General features: G+C 42.5%; 1 protein-coding gene across 4 annotated transcripts in view; it reads left to right on the top strand.

The window, feature by feature from the left end:
* NINJ2 (ninjurin 2) overlaps positions 1 to 25,251 on the top strand; it is a 44,599-nt gene extending 19,348 nt beyond the window's left edge. For 2 of the 4 annotated variants that reach the window (XM_021535067.4, XM_077783286.2), the window contains 3 exons: positions 21,611 to 21,842; positions 23,151 to 23,345; positions 24,226 to 25,251. In XM_021535067.4, the coding sequence (XP_021390742.1) occupies positions 21,611 to 21,842; positions 23,151 to 23,314 (396 nt within the window). In that variant the 3' untranslated portion in view covers positions 23,315 to 23,345; positions 24,226 to 25,251. The remainder of the gene's footprint in view (positions 1 to 21,610; positions 21,843 to 23,150; positions 23,346 to 24,225) is intronic. The other 2 variants (XM_077783287.2, XM_085569044.1) reach the window with 1 other exon arrangement.
* The last annotated feature ends 1,212 nt before the right edge of the window (positions 25,252 to 26,463 follow it).

Here is a 26,463-nt window from a genome sequence, read left to right as displayed (position 1 = left end):
ATTGTGGTATGTGGGGTCCTGGGGGAAATGGTGGTGGAGCAGCATCTGCTTTACTCCTCAGCAACTCTCAAACACATCTGGAGGGTTTGCATGTTGTGTATCCTCCTGTTACAGTAGCAGAAATGGTTTGGGAGGGTCTTTGGCATGGAAAGAAATGAACAGAATGAAAACCATTTGTACTGGACACTACTATTAGATTTCATTGTGGTTTGTCTTTCTATGGGAGCCTGGATTGCCAAATGAAAAGATTTGCCAGGAAGGTCCTTTCTGTGCATTTTCCCAGGTAGCTGCAATAATTTCTTTCATATGGAGATGTCATTTCCACAAGGCAGTGCTTTCTTAGTTAGTTCAAGAATATATTCCTGATAGTGCAAACTTGCAAGCTGCCCAGAAATACAGGGTAGTCCAAATGAGGCTGCTTGTTCATTTAACTGTTGAATATATAGCTGAGGTAAGAAATGCTTTTTCTATTTCCCCCTCCATTTCTAGGTGTACTCAAGGGATTAAATGCATTTTGAAAAGTACTCCTGCTCTGTTTGCAGCAGTGGCCATCTCTTACCCCAGCTGTATCTGGAAAAGATGAGATGACTGCAGTGATTTTGATAACATTCCAGTTACCTGACTATCCACAGGGAAAGAGTGTTTTTGATAGGAAGTCCTTAATTCTTCATTCTGTAGACCCAGCTAGTCCACAGAGGCTGACATCATTTGACCACAAAATACAATGCTAACTACCAAGTTTTTTGCCAAAATATAATTTGATAGCTCAACACATTAAAATTTCTTTTGGAATCAGTGTCCACTATATATGCTATTATTCACCAGTGGCATGCATTCAATGTCTATGCAATCATCCATCAGTCTTTTTTCTATGGATATATTTGCCAAGATTCAAAACAAGGAAAAATTTAAACAATTTTCAATGTGTTTCCAACTGTTATACTAAGTTTTCTGAACCACATTGTTGAGCTGCGATCTAAATTAATGAATATTCTCCTTAGCAGCTGCTATTCAAACAGTTAGTCTCCATTTTCTTTTTTGGTTATGATCTGTAAACCATTGAACATGAATATTATCAGGTGGGGCTACACATGTGGACAATCTGGGCTCACGAAGCAGGTCATAGGGGAAGTTACTTCTCCCCCTGTAGTCTGGAATGATTTTATAATATTTTTTTGGAATTAAGAGTTCTCTTTAAACAAAAAAAGTCCATCTTTCCAAATATATGCTGGTGTTGCTGTTGCCAGTTTGACAACTGTGACATATGAACATTTCACAGGAAATTTGGAGGTTTTTTGGGTTTGTATTTTTTTCCCCTCAGGCAGCTCAGAGTCCTGAAAGAGCTGCTGATGAAATATTGATCAAGCGTTGTTAACATCTACTTCCAGCAATATAACAGCTCAGCTGTAAATTTTAGTCAGAATAAAATCTTAATATGGAATAGATTTCCACTGGAAAATGTTCTAATGAATATTTTTGAAACTGTGTTGATAATACCAAAATTTGTAAAAGTTTTCCATCTAAATGTTTCAGAATGAAACATTTAATAATTTCACTTTGAAATAGCTATTTATTTTGTATTTGATTGAACTGGCATTTTATGTTACAAAAAAATTCAATATTTTTGAGTAGTTGAAACATTTTCTCTGAATACAATATAGAATATTTTTCCCTATTAACTTTTCTTTCCCACACAATTTTGAAGCATTTAGCATCATCCTTCCAGATCAGAACAAAGTAAAGTGAATGTAGCCAAATAATGAGTGCATGTTACCCTCTCTCCTCTGGATCTGAGCCACACAAGGTCTGGATCAGTTACAGCTTTCTGCTGAAAAGCTTGGCTGCTCACCTCAGGCTGCAGGGACTCGCAGGATCAGCTTTGGACATTCTCTGGTTAAGGCTTCAGTGTCAAAGCATTGGCTCTCACAACAGTATCCATACTCCCTGGATTCTGCAATCCTAGTGCTGTAAGAACCACTGAGTGTGTGGTCTTTGTAAACACAGAGCAAATTCCAAACTCTGTAGTGGGATATCTTGAACAAACACTTTGTGCCTATAATACACTGACTAATAAAATAGAGGAGTTCAGACTTCATGAGACTGTTGTGTGGAGGACTGAGATTTTCTGCTTAAAATGTTTCCCTTTCTTGATCTTGAGAAACAGAGGAAGATCTAAACACAGTTATCTACAATGTAGTTATTGATTATATGTAACTATTGGTTGAGATGTAAGCTATTTCCAGACAAACAGAACAATTTTAGCTACACTACATGAAATTCAGAAATATAGCATGTAATTGAGGTTTTTACAGGTAAACACTAGCAAGGGTTGGGTATTTACCAGGGAAAACCAGCTGCTTATCCACACTGTTCCAGCACACACCAACAATCAGCTCCTTTCTAACCTATTCTCAAAATGTTTATCTCTTCAAAGAACCATAGATTGGATGGAGTTGGAACCTCCCCTGCCACGGGCAGGGACTTGTTCCAATAGACCAGGTTATATCCAGCCTGGCCTTGAACATTCCCAGGGATGGGGAGTCCACAAACCCTCTGGGCAACATGTTCCAGTGCCTCACTGCAAAGAATTTCTCCCTAATATCTACTGTAAACCTGCCCTCCTTCAACTTAAAGCCCTTCTCCATTGTCCTATCCCTGCATGCCCTTGGAAAATGTCCTTCTCCCACTCTCTCACAGGCCTCTTTTAGGTGCATGAAAGTGCCCCAAGGCTTACCCAGCCCCCTCTCCAAGCTGAACAACCCCAACTCTCTCAACAGTTTGCACAGGAGAGGAGCTCCAGCCCTGTGGTCAACTCAGTGGCCTCCTCTGGACTTGTTCCAGCAGGTCAACACCTTCCTTGTGCTGGGGGCCCTGGAGCTGAATGCAGTGCCCCAGGTGGGCTCTCATAGGAGCACTGGTGCTCTGCTTCACCTGGCTGCAATACAGAAGAGTGGAGCAGAGGATTGTTTAAGCTCAGGATTTGACTCAGATAGTGACCATGCCTCTGCTACTGTGTTTTAGTGTTGCTCCCAGCTATGCAGGTATCTCTGTAGATGTTTGGCATCCACAGTTTGGCAGGCAGATGTGTACTGTTGAAGTAACTATGACAGGAAAAGGCAAATCCAGCAGGTCCTTCAGGTGGTTCAGTACCCATCCAGCTTGTCATGCAACTGCAGTAGTGTGAGTACAGTTCCACAGCCTTTTCAAGGGACATAAAGCTAATGAAGTTTTGCATAATCCTGATCATCCACCATTTTCATCTTTGGGATGTCATTGTAGCCAGGTGAATCCATTCAACAAAAAAAACTTTTTGAAGTCAGGACACAGCCAGATATGAACGATGCACTGCCTTTACTGTCTGTTTAACTCTACAATTTATTGCCTTTTAAAGCCATGCTAGATTATTTATGGAGAGGAAACTAATAAAAGATACATATATATGGCAGAGATTTTAGAATGTTCTCTGGCAGGAAGATACACGAAAGTGGAGAAGTCACTGTAGGGAAAATACAGTTTCTCTAAAAAAAATAAATATCCAGTATTAAGAGAAATGCACTTTGTTGTCATCACATGGCAAGGTCAGTATAAACACTCTTGATTTTGGAATCTTTTAAATTTACACTTTCTGGCATCAATATCCTGATTCCACAGATCTGTTTGAACAAAGAGGACAAATGATTACTTTATTAAACTGAAGAATTGACTAAATCTAACTTCACCTGCAGTGAAATAGATTAGTAGAATTGCTGCTATATCAGCAGCAAAGCTGACTCAAGTTTACCAGTGTGCAGCAATACATTTCAAAACTTTAGGAAGAGAAACTGATACTCAGGAGTCCTTGGGGATTGCTGAATTATTCAGTGTTGCCTTCTGAGTAAGTCTGATGCTGCACCACTTGGCTGCTTCTGTACCAAATCCAGTAACTGGTATTTGACTGGAGCATAAGAAGGTGATGCATCTTAATTTAAAGATTTCAAGAGATCGGAGAATTCACCCACTCTCTTGTCAAGTTATCTCCCTGTCTTCATTTTCAATTTAAACTTAACCTTAATTCAGCTTCCTGTTAGAGGGAGGTTTGTATGCATTCTTCAGCTATATTTAAAAGTTGATTTAGTACCTGATACTAATTAAATCTGAATTAATATTTCTTTTAAGCAGGACAGATGCATTTCTTTCAGTTTTCCATTGCAAGACATTTTCTAGCATCTTCATAATTTGTATGGGTTTTTTTTCTGTGCACTCTCCAGATTTTACAGGTTTCTCAGCTGTGAGCAAGTTTCTCATGTCACTGTGATACTAAAGAAATTAATCTAATGAGCACAGTTCTGCTCTTGCCATCACTGTAGAACTTCCATGTCCCACAGCAAGCTCATGTTCAGTGCTGTTTCCATTAGGATCTTTAAATCAGTTTCTGAAACTGCCCCCCAGTTGGACGGTTCTTAATGCTCATAAGCTGTATTTTCACTTGTATTTTACCTAGAAATCATTAGAAAGACTAGATATGAAAAATAGTTAGAGTAACCCTTATTATTTTGTGCCATATCAATGCAAACTGACCTGACAAAATTACCTGGCGTATGGCCATGTTGATTAGAATCAAGTTACTTGTTCAAACTGGCTTAACTGAGGCTGGTTTCACTTTGTGACACACAAAGCTAAATGATCCCCTCTTGCCCTCCCTATCTCCAGAAATAAATATGAAGTGATTTTTGTTAAATAGCATTAGTTTCACTTGCCCCCTTAGCCATATTTGGAACCTCTTGGCCCTCTGTCACAGGCTGCCTCTCACATATTCTATTGTCCAAGCCTGCAAGGGTCTTTTATAACACTTATTTCAAGCCAGCTTTGGGCTTAAAAATGACACAGATAAAAATACTGAACTGCCTCAGCAGCAGTCAGCACTTTTGGATGGCTCCAGCTCCAGCACTCAACATGTGACAAAGCCAGCTATAGCACCAACTAATTCTGGCCAACAGAGCACATCACTGGGGCTCATTAAAGGCTGCAAAGGGCAATAAATCTGACAGGGTATCATTTAACAAATAATATTCTCTGCAACAAAAATATAATGCGCAAAAAGCCAAACCTCACTTTACATTGGGCACAATATTTTCTATTCCCTTTCCTGCTTTGCTAATTTAATCCCATATCAATCTTTCTCATTTTTTGCCCCCTGGCATCAAAAAACCTGAACCAGGGTTACCAAGGTCTCTGTGATAACTCTCCTCTAGACTCAAAAGTTTGCTTATTGCTCAAAGTCTTACTAAAAGTTAGCAAGAGAAAGCTGTGCACCTCACACAGCTCTTTTGCTTAGCTGGTGCTGTTTAGGCATGCTGGGGTTTATTTTTTTATTCTTTATGGCTGCTGTTTTTCATCTCTCATGGCTATTTGTGAGGGCTGGACAGTGTTTCTGCAGTCCCGTGATGCTTGATTACACCATCCCAGTTCTCTTTAAACACAAAAGAGATTCTGCTGTTCCTGAATCATTAAGACTTTCACCATCTTCTGTTAAGCAAGTGAGCCATACTGTTGTTAGAAATTTTATTGCTGTTACCCTTTAAAATGCCTTACTGTCCTTAGGCTGCAAGGTAGAAGTTTCTTTTGCTCCCTTTCAAGTCTTTCCCCTCTTTATATTTCCACAGGCTCTAATTTACATAATTGCTGCCTCTTTCCTCTTTTTTCTCCTCTTCCCCATTTATCTGATATATTTTTAATAGCTGCCTCTGCTTCCTCACTTAAAAAGGAGGTGCCACTAACCAATGATGTCCTTGTTCACGATTATGAAATTGTGGTTTTTAGTCATCTAGTAAAATCTCCTAGAAAAATTTCCAGTTTTCATTCACATTTTCCTGTCTAGATCTTGCAACTTCTGTCCAAGCTTCTCTTCCCAAACAAATCCATTCATCATTTTCTTGGCTGCTTTGCAAAATAGGCCATGGGGAGTATCACACATAAGACTAGGCAGAGATACAGAAAACAGACTAGAAAGAAAATCTTGTGTCTTTCGTTAGACAAGGTAGAAGATGGAAACTTCTTCATTTAACATCCTAACATGAAAAATGAGATTATTTTCAATGTCTCTTCAGAATATGCCGGACTAGGGTTCAGGTCTTGTTCTCATTTAGTCTAATTACAGAGACATTACCAGGAATTACTAAGCTTGCACAGGCAGTCTATTTTCTAGGAATTAACCAGCCCTACTCAATTTGAAAATTATTGGAACTATGTTTTAGGCATTATTACCAAAGAAAAGATAGGCTACTAGGAAAATGAGATTAAAAAGTCTGTAAGTTTAAATAAGCACTAAAATACCAAGTATTTACTCATTCCTATTAATTTTTTCTGAAGCTTGTGCTTTATTAACAGCAGTGATAACTAAATGTGCTGTTAGTCCAGCTGTTTTGCACTTGGGAGTCCTGAGGGAAAACATTAAGCATAACATTAGCTTCCCAGATTTTTAGGAGTACCTTGGTGAAAGATGAAAAATGTGTAGTGTCCCCTAAAAAACTGAGAACAGATGAATGGAGTTGCCTCATTGATGCTCCTCCTTCCTGTTACATGCTGTGTTTGAGAATTATAAGGAAGCAAAGGACAAGTGGACATGGTGATGCAGTTTGCCAGAACTGAAAGTGCAAATGATTATGAAATTCATAGTCCTGATTACAACCGAGCACTGATTAAGCAAAAATATGGTAGGAATATAAAGCTATTTTTTGGTAGATTTTTAGGTTGTTGGTTTTTTGGTTGTGTTGGGGGGGTTTTTGGGGGTTTTTTGTTTGTTTTGTTGTTTTTTTTTGCCTTCATTTTTGAGTTTTTTGGGTTTTTTGGTTTTCTTTTTGTTTGAGGGCAAGTATGATAACACACAACAAAAGAAGCACCCAGATATGCATAAGAAGAACTCCTAAAGAGCTTCTCTGGTTTTGTTTTCTGGTTGGTGGGGATTTTTTGTTTGGTTAGTTTTTTTCCCCTTTTATTCCTCCTTAAATTAAGTTGTCTGCAATAGCATGAGGGAAGAGGAAGAAAGGAAGAGAACTTTTGGGAAGTCTACATAATAAACATTACAGAAACTTTGCTCCAACATTATAGCTATTAACTTGATGTTAATGCTGCTATTTGTGGGGAAATAAAATAGTGCACAAACCAGGTAAAAATGGCTAGTAGCCAGGAAAAATAAGAAACACAGCAGAAGGAATTAAGGTTTTGATATATGCAGTAAACATGGATCTGTCAGGAGGAAAATGACAATTGTAAACCTCAGGGCAAGACTTCTTCATCCCAGGCGTGTCATTGTTACTTCAAGCCACATAACTGATGCAAGAGCTGAGTTTTGTGTTTCATGTATAATGCAACAGGAGAAGTAATTCCAGTGTAGGAATAAAACAAGTTTATTGTTTTCCATCAACCCTAGCCTCATTTCTTAGCTGATTTTAAAGTTTCAAATCTCTTTCCAGATGAAAATAACACCCACATAGTCCTATCTCCACTGGAGTTCAATTTAGTTATCTTGGAAACATGACGATGAAATGATACTGCAACTATTTCTCAGTTATGGTGAAACCAAGAAAGTTTTATGAAAAGAAAAAACCAGGTTTAACTGGTGCAGAGACCACAGCTAGCTACTAAATATTTTACTACAGAAAGAGATCTGGAACGTATACATTTTGGTGCAGCAGATTTAGTTTTCTGTGCTATTGGCAATTCTTTTTTAAAAATTAGGTCACTTTTCCAAGGAAACCTTAATAATTGGCTTATGTGGAGATGATACACTGCAGCTTGAAAGAAAAGTGCTTTTTTACAGTAGCATCTTCCATCCTATGTCTACTGTTTTTCAGCAAACAACAGAAGATTTGTCAAATTAGAGTGGCTGTATTTAGTCTCATGTTTACATTTTTCTACAGTTGAATGCTAAATTAGAGTTGCCACATTGTCATAATTCTCTAAGCTTAGCTGTTTTGGTTTTTTTCCTACTCAGTAGTCATTTACACATGCCTTCAAATTATGGGGAAAATTTACTTTTAATATATTCGACTTTTTTCTGGTAAAGATTGTCTTCTGTTTCAGAAATATAAATCTAGAGATAGATAGATATAGATACCTCTATGCAAGGTATATATATTGCTTCTTATAAACCCAACAAACAAGAGCAGGTACTGTGGCTGACAGTAGAATGCTTATTCTCTGCCCAGTCTAATATAGGCTTATCCTTACTTAACCTTTGACATCCATCTCTAAAACACACCTTTGAGATCTCTAAGAAAAAAAATAATTTCTGATGGTGGTCAAACATTGCAGTAGGTTGCTCAGAGAGGTTTTGGAGACTCCACCCATTTAACACTTCAGTGATATGAGCCTGAGGAACTTCAGGTATCTCCACACTTGGCCAAGTTTTGAGCAGAGGGTTGGACCTCCAGGGTGACCATTCCCTTTAGCACCAGGAGCAGCAATGAACCACACCTCCACCAAGTGCCACTGGCGAGTGTAAGTAGAGCTGGGATCAGGCACTCTGCATCCACCGATGGTGACGCCAGGAGCCACCACAAAGCTTGGCAAGGTCAGGACTGACAACACAAGTGCAGGGCCAGCTCATGTGGAAGGCAGTGCTGATGGATGCTGCTGCTGAAAGCTTCAAATATGCATGCTGCCGCTTTGAGGGAAGGATTGCTCTTCCATGAGACTGGCCACAGAGGCAGCCTCCCCTTGACAAAAATACTGTTCTTGAGTACGTGAAATAATTATGAGATGAATATGAATTGAAAGTGCACTTCCTCTTGACCTACTTCCCAGGCAGAGAAGCACAGCTTGATGCCCTCCTGTTTGCAGAGGTAAAATTATCTCTGCATTCCCTGGGCTCCACACAAGCCTCTTTTGTTTGGTACCAACCACATGGCTCATTATCGTGCCTACTACGCAGTCTCTCATAATGATTTCCTTCCCTCTCCTGTCAACACCCAGCTGACTAACCAAACTGGTTTCTGGGCAGAGACGTGGACCTGTTTACCCATCAATAAATGCACCTCTTTTTTGTTTGTACTGTGGAGGTAAACATGCACAATGACAGTGTAAACTGGCTTTGGGAAAGTGGCTGGTCATTCTGAGGTGCTCCAGGACTATAGGCATCAGATTCCTTCCTTGTTAAGGGAACAGACCTTTTCTACTCACAAGGCTATGGGATGGATCTTTTTACTCCACCACAAAATCAATTACGTGTCCCATTAATGCCAGTGGAGTTTGGCTGGGCTCTGAGTCCTGATGGATAAATCCTGCAGCAGCTCAAGGGTTAGAGAAGGACAGTGGTGTCAATTCTGTGACAATCTCCAGACATGAAGGATAAATAGAGCTCCAGAAATAGAACTTTTGACACATGGGCCTTCCTGTCTCTTCAGAGAGGTCTGTGGCTCTTATTCAGGTGTCTAAGTACAGAGGATGCTCCAGCACAGCCCTTGCTGGCATTTCAAACCCATCAACTGTGCTGGCACTGCATGGTTCTTTCATCAAAAAAACTATTTGAAAGGGGAGAAACTGCTGGGATTTTCTGCCCTGGATATACTTCCCCTCCACCCTCCCCAACCCCTCCTCCATCAAAAAAAATTACCAGTTTTTAAAGGTATTTTTTATAACTGGTGTCTTGTTATACCAAGTTGTACTGGAACGAGAGAGCAAGGGGTCACTAAATTATTTTTTAGTTAATCCATAATGTGTATAAAACACATGGAGAGAAGCAACAGGATGGTGCATAAATTGCCAGAACAAAATCTCCATTCCAACTTCCCAGGCAGAAGTCTGTAGGCCACAATGAGGAAAACTGCTAAGAAAGAATCTGATCATGGGTTGTGGTTTTTTCACATGTACATGACACCAAAGACAATAGCTTTTTCTGCAAACTTCACCCAGGATGAATTGTGAATCAGGGTACATGAATCACCTGCCAAACCCTCCAGTGCATCAGTGATAAGAGAATACAAATTCAAAAGTGCAGGTGCCATAGCAACAGCTGGAGTGGAACTGACAGCACAGCTAGAGACAATGACCATTCCTGAATTCTTCCCTGGCCACAGTTTGAATGTTTCATCTCACTTTCCACATTAAGATGTGACACATCTGAGTGATGTGATCTCTGTGACAGATCTGAATGTCCATTTGAGCTCTCTTGCCTTGTCAGCAGTGACAATTTAATTCTGTTTGGTTATCCATAGTTGCTGCTATAATCTCAGATATCACTTACTAATCTCACAATGACCAGGTGTGTTCAATAACCAAGTGTAGTTCTGCATTTATCTTATCTCAGGGCTTGTGTGCATGGGGTTTTGGCTTGTGGGGGGGTGGGATTTTGTTCCCCTCCAATGTACTGGTGTAGCATTCTTCCTCCTGAAGACAATTCTGTTATCAGCAAGGCTACTGAACAGGGAACCTCCTTGTTTGAGATTAATTCAAGGAAACTGATTCAAAGGCATTTGTTTTGATTGTCAAAAGCAACCAAACCACAGCTTCAAGCTTAACTAATTCTCTTAATTCATTTTTACAGTCTAATTAAGTTAATCTTAATTAATTAATTACATTAGAGAAGATTGCCTCAAGTCCGTGCAAATACTAAAAGCGTGCCAAATCCAAAGCCAATAGGAGTTATTAACCAGCACCCTTGGACAGACAGACACAACCCAGGGCTGCACACTCTATTCCAGCTCCAGTGGGTCTTTCTTCCCCACAGCTTTCAGTAGGAACACAGCTGGCCATCGAGTCAGGTACCCATCAAACATTCCCTTCCTCAAAGTAGCTGCAGGCAAGGACATTCCACAGCCATTTGCTTAAATGTTGCTTTGGCTTCCCCAATGCAAAGCACTTCCTGTGACACTTTACAAATATCAGCATAATGAAGCTTGGAGTTTATTTCCATCCACCTCCTTCCAAGTGACTGGTAAGGTCTCAGAGAGCCTCATTTTTCAGAGAGCAGTATTTTCCTCCACTGTTGCCTGGAACAGCTGCCTGAGCAAGGTATTGTGGCTGTGAAGCTCCCTCTGGTTATACCAGAAGTTCCAGCCCTCTTAGGCTCATTAAAAGGATCAACATTTAACTTAATGGTTAGGAGAGGTCACTGTTAATTTTGAAGTGGGAGATTTAAAAATTAGTTATTACTTCCATGAGTCTGGAATGCTGGATAAGTAACAGCAACAAGGTCTGATGTCCTGCTGCTGTGATCAGGGACAAACTCATCCAGGACACCCTGGCTCCACTGGCCAGGCAAGAACCAGGAAGCAGACATTCCATCTACTGCTGTTTGCAGACACAGGCACAGTTTCAGCCACATGAGCTTTCTTAGGAGCCCATGAATGCTTACTAACTAATTTCTATTCAAAATCTAGAAAGACCTCCACACTTTTGAAAGCATCAAACCCCATTTCCTGGCTCCCTTAAACTATCTAATCTTGAGATGTGGTACCCTAAGCCTTTTTGTCTGTGACCTGGGTAGAAAGTGATGGTGTAGGCTCCTTTTCCTGCCAGATCTGGGACAAGCAGACCTTCATCATTTAAGGCAATACAAGAACACTTCTTTCACAGCACAATTGCTCTAAACCATTGCTTTAAAAACTGAAATAAGAGAATTAAGATTATGTCTGCTTGCATTCTGTGTGCTATAAGCAAGTGAGGTTGCACAGAATTTAGGTTAAGGCAAATTTTATTTCTATACCACTCTTTAATCTGATCTTTAGTATTCCTTCTACATAAAACTGAACAGCCACAGCATCAGCTGTATAAGAATTTGGCCCCAAAACATAAAACATCTCCAAGCACTACTGCAGTGTCCTTCCTGCAGTGCAGGAAAGAAAAATTGAAGACTTCAGGGGGCTAAAATTGACATTCAGGACATGCAGTGTTAAAGTGGGAGAGACAGTTTTAACTGAGGAGAAATTTCATGGGAAGAATGTGTGTCACGTGGTTTGTATCCAATATTCAAAAGAACACAATATAGGGCTACAGCAAACATTTAAAAATATATCACATTTAATAAGGGCCAGTTTTACATGCATGACTTCTGAAGCAGCTCTCATGCAAACTTCTGAGGTAGCTCTTTTTACAGTTCCCTTCCCAAGCTTTGTTGTAAACAATATTCACTGTTACCTTCCAGCCACTGCTTAGTCCTGGGTCTTGTGTATTATTTAAAATGCAATACAAAAGCATAAAATTAAAACAAAATTAAGCTTTAATAGCAAATTAATAGAAGGGAAATGAGAGAGAGCTCTACAGTTGCTGCATTTCTTTTACTGTATGGATACTTCCAGCTCTATCTTAAATGAGTTACATTAGCATCTTTGAAGACCAAAGAATTATGGTTTCTGAACTCTTTGCCCTTAGACTTCGATCCCTGCTCTGCAACTGCTCAGAGAAGTTTCCAATTTATTCAATACACTTTTGCAATACCTTCTAACCTAGAATGCCTGTCTAGAAGGCATAGAACCCTTTTTAGTCATAGTTATATCCAAATTCATAATCCACTGGAAAAAAAAATTGTTAGTATATTAGCAGAGGCACAGGATGACAAAATATCTTAATGATGAGGCTTTCAGGGCCGCACTTTTTGAGCATAATTTAATTTACCATTGTGAACTTGGGCTGAGATGGACAAAGAGAAACGTTTTCATAGTTTAACGTCCACTGAACTCAGTGGATGTCAAACAGGGAAGTCCCAGTACCATTTTTCCAAACTGGGAGATATCACTTCCCACCAGCTGTTTCACTTCCAATCTCTGCCCAACAGTAACTCACAATTTATGCTTAAAGTACTGATATACCAATGAACATTTTTATAACCCATTAAATCACTGCCCTGAACTTAGCATGCCTAACTCTCACAGCACCATCAAGCTGGAGGATGAGAAGAAAAAGCATAAACAATCTCATCCTACGAATCCTGTCAATATAGCAAGCTATAAACCCAAACAACAGAATGACCCCACCCTTGAAAGGACTCCAGGAAGACAATGGGAAGCCAAACTTAGTATTTTTAGTTACCAGGGAAAACCTTCCATTCTATAACCCCCTTAAACCTCCCCCATGAGCTTTACTGTACTGTATCCTAATATTGTATCCTATCCTAATATCCTTAGGGTTCAAATTATTAAACCCTTATAAAGCAACACAGCACTGGATCCACTAATTTCAGATTTTCCTTCTGTATCCAAGGGTTTGAGTGCATGTTGTGTTGCATTTTTCTTTTGCTCTGAACATAAGAAGGGCTCCCTTGGTCACCCAGTTAACAGTTAATATTCTTCATCCAACCATTTATCTACTTAAACAATTCCTCCCCACACTTTTTTAAAAGCTTAATAGTCTATTCTCACATCCGTTTTACAAACTAGAAGCCTTCTTCTTTTTTTGTGTGTGCATTTTGATGTGAGGCAATTCCATCTCAAGGTTTTGTCTGCTTCATGTTTCTTTCTCATATGGCCAAAAATACAGGTTCTGGCACAAAACCTCATCTAGATTTTCCTGTTGGTTCAAACTCATGTAACTTCAGTTAAAAGCAGCAAGACTGCAGACAAACCTGAACATTTCCTGTGCACAATCACCGCCAAAACAATGTCTGTTCCCACAAACAAGACACTGAATGTGCCAATGAAAGAGGAAAATTGGAAAGGAAGAGGCAGAGAGGGGGGATTTTTGGTTCCAACAGTGAGCAAGGTCTCAGGAAGCTGCAGTCTGAAGGAAGGGAGGTAATGCTGCATCTGTCAGAAAACTGGATCAGATTCTGTGTTACTTCTGTGGCAGGCTGCCTTGCTCTTAAGCAAGTGTTCTGCCTGTCATAAGAGGACACCCATGATGTGATGAGGAGTCTGGGTGCCACTTGATTCTGAAAATAGAAGCATCCCCTCCTTGTGGGACACATCCCCTGCCTCTGCAACTGTGGCAACTCCTTCTTGACCTGAACTACGGTGGCAATTCTCCCTGAGAGCTGAGAGGAGTGAAGAGCCATGGTACTGACCACTTAACCTGCTTACAGGCTCAGAGGGACAGAAGCTCAACCTCAGCTGCTTCAAAGGGAACACCTTGAGGCCTCTAAGGCATTTTACTGAGTGATTTCCATTGCTTTTTAACTCTGACCCTCTAAAGGTTTCCCACCGGACTGCCAGACCCTTTCAGAGCTACCACTTACATGTTCAAGAGCTGTCTTGCATGGATGAGCTCTCTCTTAGTCCCCATTTGAGAATGCTTAAGAAGGAGATGAGGCAGCTCCCTGTGGCAGGTGTCCATGGCCTGTGGTGTGTGTGGCACGAGCATGTGAGAGGCCAGAACCCCTGAGTCCCACGGCTCATGGATGCAGTGCCATCAGCTCTGTCAAAACCCTCAGTCATGTTCTTCCCTCTTTCTACCTGGATTCACACAGCTTCCTTTCTGTGGGGAGCACTCAAAGGGTGGCCAGGGGCATGGAAAGCTCAAAATGTGCCAATAAACCTGAGCTCCGGTGCCTTGGAGTGAGGTTTACCTGGGAAATGCTGCAAGATGTAAACCACCCTGGCAATGAGAAAATCACCTCACTGATTTCATCAGCTTCAGGGGCTTCCCTGCACGGCAAATGCAGTCCAGGTGGATTTTGTTTACAACACAGGAACATACTGCACTTCTACAGGAGATCTTGCCCGTCTCTCTTACCCTACACATCGCCCATATGAGGATTCGTGTTAATTTGCAGATAGGAAAAACTAAAATCCAGGGAGAGCAACTAGGATGCCCTGAGCCACCTGGCAAATGACTAGTTGACCTTGGGCTACCTTACATGAAAAGCAACATCAGGCCAGGGCTGGAGCAGTTCTAAATACAGAGTTACAGGTCACAAGGGACCATTGCTATATGCTTGTCCCATTCTAAAATTTTTCTCTGGCCCTCTTCAAACATCTGCTACAAACCACAGTCAGAAGGGAACTGGACCTCTGGTCTGATCCAGTACAGCTGTTACTATGTTCTCTCAGTTTTAGAAATCAACCTGACCCCTCAACATTGGATACAAACACGCTTAGACTTGGAAGGAGTTCAGTTTTAGGACCTTGCTTCATGAATGTTTTGAATTAAAATGATTTATATGAACACATTTGCTCTTTGGATCTGGCAGCAGCCTGCAATCAGACCCAGCTTTTCTTAATATTTTGGGCCATAAGCCATCCAGCTTAGGGATTTATTCATCTTAACGTGTTTAGCTTTGTAAGCACAATGCAGTAGTTACTGTTGTGCCTCCCAGCTGCTCTTCTATTTTTTATAAACTCATTTTCTCTGCTAACCTACTTTGAATTTTTTTCTTCTAAAGCTGTTTTTAGTCTTCCCCTGCTCCCTTTTTTTTTCCTCCCGAAAAACACTGGGATAAAACACTAATGACTTGAATAGGCTCCAGCTTCTATATCCTGACTTTGGAAATAATTGTTCTCACTAATCCTTTTGAGTGCACTCCCAATTCCATATATTCAAAGAGCTGTCCCCCCCATACATATACACACCCAATTGCTTCTGTTCAACAATCAGAGATCATGCATCAGCACATTGTGATTGCTGGTGCCAAGCAATTGGCTCAATTCTTGAGTCCCAAACTCACAAACTGCTCCTAATCTATGGATGAAGGCTCCTTCAGCACCGCCACCACCCTTCCCACCTTGTCCTCATCCCAGCTACTGGAAAAGAAAAATTATCTTTATTCCAGCTCAGCCCTACAGCCTGCCAGTCGATTCCTGGATCCCTTCAATTCAACATCATAAATATACTTAACAAGGGAGTTTAATATAGATTTGGTAAGACAGCTATTTGAGTGATACATAATTTATGTTGCCCTGTAGCATAGGAAGCCTTGAATGGCGTCAGAGTGAACAGATTCAAGAAACTTGCCAGACAGCAGTGCAGAGTGCCAAAGAGGGAGAGGAGTGGGGAGAGCAGGAGACAGCAACCCAGGAAGGAGGTGGATGAAGCTGAAAAGCTCAGTAGCAGGAAAAAGCCTGAAAGATAGACAAGGTAAAAGGCACAGGGTGAGAAAGAAATGGAAAAAGAGGGAATAAAGGAAAAGAGGAGGAGCTGAACTGAAAATGCAGACGGGCTGGCAGCCTCACCCAGCAGCACCTTCATCCTTGAGCTACAGAGGTGCCCTCATTTGGCACCTCTTGGCTCAAGGATGAGAGGCCTAAATGCTGCTCTGTGTGACACCTCTGCCCAAGAGACCTCAGCAGGTTTACCTGCAAGATGAAACACAGGAGGCAGACAAAGCAAATGGAAAGACCAGGTTTGGTAGACCACAGAACACAAACAGTGCTTGTCAAGTCCATGGAATCTGTGCCTGCCACTTGTCTAGGCTTTCACTTCCAAAGGGGCACTGGCTCCCAGCTCCTGGAAGCCACTTTTTGGATGGAGAACAGTTAGTGTCAAGGGGTTCTCTGTTAAACTCAGCAGTGATCTGTTACAGAAGTGTAAGGACACCTCAGAGATAGATCTCCATCAGGACCAGACTGATACATGAGGAGAGATCCTAGAAAAGCACCTCTGATTTATTTTCTGGGATTTATGCAATATGAACTGAAGGCAACACAACACTTGGCTCGAAACAGGACCCCTGGTGAGCAGAACAGATAGCTACATTAAAAGGAAAAAATCCCTAAGCACAACTGGACTAGCCAAGAGCCTCCACAGAGACTGAGGAGGGGGGACTGGCCCTGAACACTCAGTTTTCCTTCTGCCTGCAATATCCACAATGAGGTTTACTATTACTTCTGTTTATGGAAAGCAGCCAGGATACTTTCTGTTGTGCCAAACTGGAGAAAAACAGCCTTTGCCTCACCAAGTTCACAATATAGTTAGTACAGACCAAAGTGCTCCTTGGGTGTCTCTTCTCTTGCACACATGTGGCTGTGCACAGACCTGCTTCCTCACCCATGAGCTGCCACACAAAACTCTGCAAGGGAATCCCAGCCCATCAGGGGAGTAGAAAGGTCATCGCCACTCTTCCTGCTGCTGCTGCTTTCTGTGCCTGGGCATGTAGGCTAGAAATGTTAAAATCTGCTCCCTTCATCCCAGGTGAATTGTTCAGAAGCTGCAGGGAATGAGCTCCCCTGGTGAAGGAGAGTAGCTAATAACTGTGCCCTTAGAAGCAGAAGCATTGATTGAGGGCCAGGCTTTAATCCCTCTGCTTTCTTCTCACAGAAAGGGGACTGTGTTCCTCTCCTGCTCTAGCAAGATGATGGCGACTGTCAGTGTGCTTTCACCTCCATCAGCCAATGCTTACAAAGTACTTCTAAAGTTGCTGACTGGCCAATGCTGGGGAAACATTCCCTGGGTTTTCCCTGGTGTCTGATGCTGTGTGTGGCTGGCTGTTTGTGGCCAGGATCCCTGTGGTGGCTATCTCTGTGCTCACTCCTCTGAGAGCGTGGCCTACATTTGTGTCTGTTTTCTTTGGCATTCTCCAGCATTTCCCTTGGAAGGAATGGCCAATAATACAGTTCCTATTCAGATATCGCCCTCTGACAGAGTGCTTCCATAAAGATTATCATTATCATTATGCTGGGGAGCCTCATGCTGTCCCACTGCCTCTTTCAGGATGTTCTCCCCTGGGGATAGGGTCACAAAACCCAAAAAGTACACAGAGATTTGCAATTAGATCTGCTCTCTAATTCTTTTTCCTCCTAATCTGAAAAATGTGACAAGTAAACTGTAGTTTTTTGTAGAAATTGTCCAAGAAATTTAGAAAAGGTTTGTGCTCCCCTTGACCTAAAATCTGTCAGCTTTGAGAGAAATATTTAGATGAAGCTCCCCCAAAAGTTTACAGAAGAGAGTAGCTATTTCTTGTAAAAATAAATGCATGAAAACCCCAAAGAATTACTCTTGAAAACTAATTCTAGTGGAAAATTTTCAGGTAGTTTCAGTGAGCAGTGGAGCTCAGCATACCTTTTGGTACTGGAGTCTGATTTCACAGGCCTGGTGACCTGAAAGCTCCTTACAGCAAAACCAGAGGAAAAGTTGAAAAAGAAATTTTAAAACTCCTTTTTTTTTTTTTTTTTCAGCGATATTAATCTTTCTTTCCATAAGAATTCCTACAAAAATTAAAAATAAAAATAGAAGTGCGAGTTAAATATCTGTGTGTGCACACTTTTGAGTAAGAATTAAGCCTTTGACTTAGAAAACATAGATGGGTGCCTCACTCAGGCCCTGAGGGGATCTGTATTGCTGTGCCATGTTTACATAAGAGAAAAAGGAAAGGGAATTTGCCTGGGGTCAGACTGAAGCCAGCAGGGTCCTTGCAGGGAAAGAGGCTGCCTCACAGGGGAAGACAAAACATCCAGAAATAGGACACAGGAAAGTAACTCCAACACCAGTTTATCCAGCACTGTTTTATGATTGGGATGGAATTGTTCAGGTCCTAATTTCCCTACTCTTAGTAAGTGGGTAATAGGGATAGCGCCCCCGCTTGGGACAAAAGTGCTGTTTCCAGCAGATGTGCTGGCTCTGCAATCATGCTTTCAAGATGGGCTTGGTGTCTGACTGCCAGATCCAGCTCTTTGATACATTACAGAGAATAAAAGACTATGATCTCCACTTTCCTAAGGGGAATCCTTTCAAAGTGACTAGAAAGTCACCAGCTCTAGCCTGGTGGCATAAATCACTTTGGTGAACCTTCAGGTATGTCCAGTGACTCCACTTAGGGCTCTGTTTGCCAGAAGGGAATAACTGAATCTCCTCAGTGATACCACATAACCTCCCACAGCTGCCTGGGCAATCCTCCTACAGGGAAACCCAAGTTGCTTGTGAATCAGCTCCTGAGCTGTAGGAGTTTATAGGACTGAACTTTAAAGAAAGCAAAGGCAGAAACTGTCTTTGGAAAGCTTTGTGTGCATTCTGGCAGCTCAAGAAAAGTGTCACAGCCATGCATTCACACCCCACAAACAGTGGTTCATGGGTGACAGTTATGGCACCGGCATCCCAAACAAATCCCTCCTCCAGCATTAATCCAAATGCCAGGTCTCTGAAGACTCCTGGTTTTTTAAGCCTCTCCTTATTTGAGACATCAGGCATCCATTCTTAGCTGATGGACTAGGTGGAACACTGAGGGCCAAATCCATAAAAAACCTGGATCTCTGTAACTTTTCCTTGCATCATAAGAAGTCATGTGCCATGTGCTGGAGTGTTTCAAGAGAAGGGCCATGAAACTGGTGAAGGGACTAGAGCACCAATCTGATGAGGAGTGGCTGAGGGAGCTAGGGCTGCTCACCCTGGAGAAGAGGAGGCTCAGGAGGGACCTTAAAGCACTCTACAACGCCTGAGAGGAGGCTGTAGCCAGGTGGGTGTTTGGGGGCTGCCCATCACAAATCTTCAGCTACCCAGATTCAAGTTTAGTGTCCAACTTCCATCATCCATTATCATTTTGGACATCCTCCTGGATCTGCCTGGACTGACAGAACTTTGGAATCTGGAGTCACAACTTTTCCATTGTGAAGGTTTTCCAGTTCCAGTTGCTCCACATAGGAGAGCACCACCTGCCTGTGTTTTCATGTCCCAGATGGGAACATGCTGTCACACTCATCCATGTGAGAAAAGTCCATGTCAAAGCTGTCTGTTTTCACTGCCTGATCATCTGGGACACAGAGCTCAGGACGGTGCAACTCTGCCCCATTTCGCACTCCAGGTAAAGGAGCATAAAGGCAGCTCAAAAGAAGAATGTGCTTTTATTAAACAAAAGCTCCTGACTTGCTTTATTTTTCCCCACGTAAGCAGCCAGAAACAGATGTCTCAGCCTCCTGGTACCAGTCACTCATTTAACAGCAGCTCTGCCCTGTTTGTACAGCGCCCTTGTTCTCAAACCCTTAACTCATCATTACACAGAGATAAACTATCAATGCACAGCCTTGTGATGCTGCAAGGAGGGGGGCTGATTCTTCAGGAATAAGAAAAACAGCACATGAGATGGATCAAATCACCAACCTTGCACAATTTGGTATTAGTTTCTTTCTGTTCCAATAGAATCACATGTTTTAAAGTCATCTAAGGGGGGAGCAGTCCCTCAAGATAGGTTTTTAAAATGCATTCACAGAACATGACCTTTTGCTGGCCTCATTTCCTCAAGATGCCTGTATTCTGCCCCTGACACCACACTGTAATATTTAAGTCTCAAACACGTACACACAGCCTTGGAGTTTTAACCAGTTCTTTAGACTTCTACTTCTTTCCAGTATCTCTCACCTTCTACCTTCCAGAGCAAGAAATATAGGCTTTGCAAAGGAGCTGCGTAACCACAGAAATGTCACTGTCGGAAACTGTAAGAACTAAATGCTTTGAGCTATCATATTAAAAAAACCCCAACCAAACCAAAAGCCTTTCCTACCCCAAGCTAGCTCCTTGTTAGGGATCACAGTTCACCAATAGTTCAAAACAGACACAGCCTTTCCTGCTCACAGTCATACATGTCTTTGTCACATCAGGGTGACCACTAGACTGGGGCCACAACCCCTTTCCAAAATTCACCCCAATTTCAGCATCAGACACACCCCACACACACTGCTCTCCCAGGATCACTGGCTTTGTTGCTGCTTTTCAAATCAAAGAAAGCCACTATTTACCCAGGGCTGCTCAAAGAAACCCGAGGTCACAGATTGTGTAGAGAGCAATAAGGTCCCTTCTGAGCCTTTTCTTCTCCAAGCTGAACACCCCCAGCTCCCTCAGCTGTTCCTCATATGACTTACTCTGCAGACCCTTCACCAGCACCATTGCCCATCATCTCTGGACTTGCTCCAGCGCCCCTATGTCCTTTTTGGTTTGTGAAGGGACAAAAAGTGAACCCAGCATTTGAGGTGCAGCCTCACCAATGCCCAGTACAGAGGGATGATCCCTTCCCTGGTCCTGCTGGCCACACTGTTTCTGATACAGGCCAGGATGTCATTGGCCTTCTTGGCCACCCAGGCACACTGATGGCGCATATTCAGTCATACCCAGTCCTTTTCTGCCAGGCAGCCTTCCAGCCCCTCTTTCCCAAGTGTGTAGCACTTCATTGAGTTGTTGTGACGCAGGTGCAGGACCCAGCTCGTCATCTTGCTCAACCTCACACAGTTGGCCTCAGTCCCTTGGTCCAGCCCCTGCAGACCCCTCTACAGAGCCTTTCTACTCTCCAGCAGGTCAACACTCCCACCCAGCTTGGTGTTGCCTGCAAACTGAGGGTGCACTCCGTCCTCTCATCCAGGTAATTGGTAATGATATTAAACACAACACCCAAACCAAAGAGAAGATCTGTCTCTAATCCCCTGTAAATTTGAGTCTCGTCTATGTCCTGAAGGAAGAGAATTTAATATAGCTTGCAAAATCCCTGGCTTTTGGATAATCTACATTATTGTAACTCTGGATAAGCTTGTTTTCCACAAAAAATACCTGGGTTTTTTGTTTTGTTTTTTTTTTTTTTTAAAACCTTGCTGAGCTCTTGATCACAGCAAGTATCTGTGCCTATTAATACCAAGAGGCAACTGTGAGGGGAAACTGAGTGCTCTCAACACTTCTAAAACATGCAACTTTGACTCTTTCCCAGGCTTTCTAGATAAACCCCAGGGAGAAGACAGCAGACGTGTCTGTTGGTTTAGCAATGCTGATATGATTCCTCCTGTCTCCCCAGGGCATGAATCCTCACCTTCGGATCAACGGGCCGATGAACATCAACCACTATGCAACCAAGAAGAGCGTGGCAGAGAGCATGCTGGACGTGGCACTGTTCATGGCCAACGTCACACAGCTCAAAGCTGTGCTGGAGCAGGGGACGTCCTTCCAGTACTATGCCACCCTCATCGTGCTCATCAGCATCTCCCTCTTCTTCCAGGTCATGATTGGGATTCTCCTTATCATCACTGGTAAGGTGGCCACCAAGGCATGTGCACCCTTGCAGGGGCAGGGTACCCTGTAGGTGAGCTGGTGTGGGGATAGAAGGGAGAAGCTTCTTCCCCCAGATCATTCCCCTCTGTCTCCCTCCGGGGCTGGTTGTGGGTGATAGAGCCGTCAGTGTCACTCAAAATGGTGGGTGCGTTGTTTCTCGTTTGCACATCTCTGAACAAAACTCTTCCTTCTCTTTCCCACTGCCTGATCCCCTGTCCCAGTGAAAGAGTGGGGATTTGGCCAAGACGGGCCTCTGGCTGCCCCTACTGCTCCGTGCTCCTTCATGCAGCTCTTGCAGACGCCACATTTTAGTTGTCTTTTATATCTTACTTCGTCTGGGACTTAATTTTGGCAGAGGTATTCCCCAAATTTACCTCACATTTAACTAATCCCACAGTTTTCCTAGGGGCCTACAAACAGTACATTAATACCAGCATTAGTTTGCTGGTGCTTGCCCAGTGCTCCATCTGATACAGGAGTAGCTGTATTTCAATCTCCAACAGATTCCCAGAATTAAAAACCTGCAAAATTCTGCCTTCTCCTGAATATCCTACATGGGTTTTTATGGGGGACAGAGGATTGGAGGCTTTGGAAAATCTGTGACATTTTTCTTCCCCTGTCATACACACCACAGCTTTTCCTGGTGGCAGCTATGATGGCTGGAGTCGGCTGGGAGGAGAGAGGGGAAGGGACCACAACATTGCTGCTGTTTGCAAGGCTCACTGGCCAGACAGCCCTGGTAACCAGCGTATTGCTGTGTCTGAAGGCACTGATGTCCATCAGCCAGGACTGGCCCCTTTCATGTACCCAGGCCTGACAGCTGTGTCACCACATAGGTGATGTCTGGGTGTGAGGGAGGAACTTCCCAGGCTTCCCAGTGCAAGCAGAGCATTGTTGCCCTTGTCTCCCATGTCCCACAGCCTGCCCTCACCATGTCCCAAGGCCAGGCAGTGCTGGGGGGACCATGGCATGTGTCTGGCTAGTGTGCAACAGTAACTTGCCTGTTTAGGGTTGACCTCTTGCAGGGCCACAGCACCTCCATGGCAAAATGAAGAATTTTGTCCAAAAATCAACACAAGATGATTTTTTTTTCTCGGCTCCAGCCTTCTGTGTCATCCTAGAGCAACCTGTGGCTCCTGTAGCATTCCTGTGACTACTCCCTCTGCTTTGTGGCCTCAGTACTCAGGAGCACCATGAACATTTACCAGGCAGGGGATGCTTGCAGGAACTGGCAGACTTGGAGTCAGTTTGCAAACTCCTTTTTCCTCTTGCATTGTATTGCACAGCTCGTTTGAACCTGAATGATATTGCAAAGCAACCCCGCCTGAATATACTCAACAACACTGCTACAGCTCTCATCTTCATCACAGTCATCCTCAACATCTTCATCACAGCCTTTGGGGTGCAGAAGACTGGCCTCTACCCTGCCAGGAATTTTGGACCTTATTGATTCATGGGGCAATGGACTCTGGTAAGAAAGGGTGAGTTCCCATCACTGTCAGCCCCTGGGAGGGCTCTCAGTCTCAGAAAACATCATTGCAAGGTGGTAAAGGCAAAGCTGCACAAATTAACAAAGCCTTCCAGAGGCACGTTGCTGTCCCACAAAAACCTGTGGCCATTGGACAAATTCTCTCAGAGGAGGAGCTCTCCTCACTTGGGTCTCTAAAGCAAGAACACCAAACATCACAACTGCTGGGATTTATCAGCAGCAAGTGGTTTTTGGAAGGCTGCAGAGCTCACGCTAGATACAAATAGCAGTTGTGGATGGGAGCTAACACTGGGGAAGAAAACTAGGTGTGTTCTGGGAGGAATCCCAAGACAGCAGCACTATCTGAGCAGAACAAAAAGAATGTGCTAGGCAAGGCAGGGGAGGAAGAGCTCTTTACAACAGCCACTGTAGTTTGGCAAGGGACTATTTTAAGCACCTAATGTTCATTTTCAAGGAAGCCCTGTAAATAAGAGTTCATCCAAATGGCTGGGTTTCCATGTCACGTCAGCCAAGGAATGACACATTCTTAAATCAAAAGCATGTTAGCTTAAGAAGCAAAATTAATATATCTTGTTTACATGACCTGTAAAATGGTTTACTCCGGTAAACAGAGTTTAAATACAACATATCAGGGCAACAGCCAACAAGAAAGCTCAACAGACACATGCTATGGTGAGGAGTGATGCAAAGGCCAAAGCCTCTATGGAAACATTGATGGTTTGGGATGCAGAGAGGGGCAATTGCTGAAGAGCAGCACCCCACATACGTAGGGGCAGTTGTGGTGTCGAGCAGCAGCTGCGACTGCTCCTCTCTGGCCATGCACACAGAGGAGTCTGAGGTGACCTTACCAGCATTTCTTGTCTTCCCTGCAGGATCTGAGCAGTGCAGCTCTCCTCTGTGTTTCCACTGACCTCAGCTGGAGCCCATGGATGAATCCAGAAAACTGGGTTAAACTTCAAAACTCTGTGTGTGTCATAGCATATTGGCCCCTTGCTGTAATGCTTTTGCAGTTCTGAGGGGTAGGAGCATTGCCTTTCCAAGCTAGAACAAACTTTGCAAGAGGAAACTGCAGGAAGAGCAGCAGGTATACATTTTGAAAGTGCAGTTCTTTTCTTATTTTAGCTGCCTGCTTCACATACTCAATATTGGCTCATTTGGTAGAGAAGACTGAATTATTTACTTTGTAGGCTAAATAAGTCCCACTTTTTTTTTGTCTCAAACATAAGTTGAAGCTCTTAAAGCAATTCTATCTAATAGTTTACCTCCCAAATATTGGAATGGATTTCTCAAACTAAAAAAGAAATTTTCCTAGGAAAATAGAATGGTGTGTACATTACAATAGCTAGAACCAGTTCAAATGTTTTCCTAGTAGTTTAAAATTAAATGTGACATAGTTAAGAAAACAATCAGATATTTCCAGCACTGGATATTAACAAGGATTAACAAGAAAATAATTATTGTGATCTGATGTCATCATCAGCGACCTATCAGGAATGATATCAGAATAGCCTGAGAATACTTAATAGAAAATAAAGAAACATTATACATAAGGACACAGACTAAGCTTATTGCTGAAATGAAAAATTCAGTTGAATAGTTTATGACTTTATTTTAAAAATCAGCATTATGAACTTATTCTTATCATTAATATGTTTTAAAATGTATTTGGTTTATAATGACAGCTCTAATAATTCTCTTGTATTAGAAAAAATTGTTTCCTTAAGACAAAGACCCTTTGAATTAATGAGTTTCAAGATTTTTATGAAAGAGTAAAAAATTTTCAGTCCTAATTTTTTTAAGTCTATAATCATGCTAAAAAATGATATTTTAATAGCCTTATGTAAGTCTATTTAAATAGTTACATGCTCTTTTGATTATTAAATGATTTTTCCATCGTACTGCAGAATCAGAGTTTAATATGGACTTCTCATTTAATATATCCTTGCCACCCCTGAGAAAGAAATGCCATGAAAGCATCCTCACATCAGTCTTCAGCAGCTACCGGGTGTGTCTGACACTTAGAAACAGATGCAGACAGATTTTATTTGTATTTGTCATTTCATCTGTATTTGTCTTTACAAAACCAAATCTGTGTCAGTCACACGTGGTGCTTTTTCTGAGAGGATGTGAATGATCTTGCCCACAAACTGGTGAGTAAGGCCACCAGCCAGTAGCAGCTTAGCACCTGAAACTTGACAGCGACTTTTTGGAGGGAAAAGGAAAGTTGCACAATAAGGGTAGGGTGGAAAATACTAGTTATGTATTTACCAGAACCTGAAGTGGTAAAGCTGAACACAGTGTGAGATCTGTTTGGTGAAGCAGGCAGAGACTTGTCCTCCACTTTTTCTTGGGGATGACAAGTTTGGGGTGACTCCGAGTTTGCTGCTTAACTTGGTCCTCAGTCTTTGCTTTGACTAGCAGCAGGGAGGGGAGGACATTTCTGGGAAGCCTGTTATCCTGCCTCCTTTGGAAAAATGCTCCTTTCTAGAGTGGCAGAATGAGTTGTAGGCACAGCAAAACCACAAGCCAAGGGCTGTCAGCCACTACTGTCTGGCTGGGCTCATGGAAAGGTAAAACATTACATATCCTGCATGCAGACCCCAAACCCCAGGGTTTCATTGCTTCACGGAGCAGGAGGGAAAGCAATTAGCATCGATGACTGAATGTAAAGAGAGGGAAAGAAATAAAAGATTCAGCTGGGAAAGAAGCAGTGAGGGGAATTTCATTACCAGATCTCAACTTTATCATTGTTTCAGAGACCTACTGGATCGGGTTATGGCAGCATGTGAGGCCTGCATGAGCAGAGGGGACTCCCTGCCACTCACCCTAGGCAAGCATAGGCTGGCAGCACACTGGGATACTTTGCCTCCATCTCCTTTAATATTAATAATTTCTTGTTATAGTGAAATCATACTCATTAGCAACCTTGGCTGCCTTTTCTCCTCTTTTGTGTGTGACTCCCATTGCTGCCAAGCTTTTGATACTCAAGGCACAGTTGAAGAGAAGATGGGCCAAAATTGAATTCAAATAAGCAGTTGCTGTGAAAGAGTTGACCTCCCATTTGCGTAGGCTGCACCAAGTACCGAGCTCAGGTCTAGGCTCTCACCTGT

This window comes from Lonchura striata, chromosome 1A (genome assembly GCF_050655825.1).
Source record: "Lonchura striata isolate lonStrDom1 chromosome 1A, ASM5065582v1, whole genome shotgun sequence".
Taxonomy (NCBI): Eukaryota; Metazoa; Chordata; class Aves; order Passeriformes; family Estrildidae; genus Lonchura; species Lonchura striata.
Note: the sequence above shows the minus strand (reverse complement) of the source record. Positions and strands in the feature narration are given on the sequence as shown.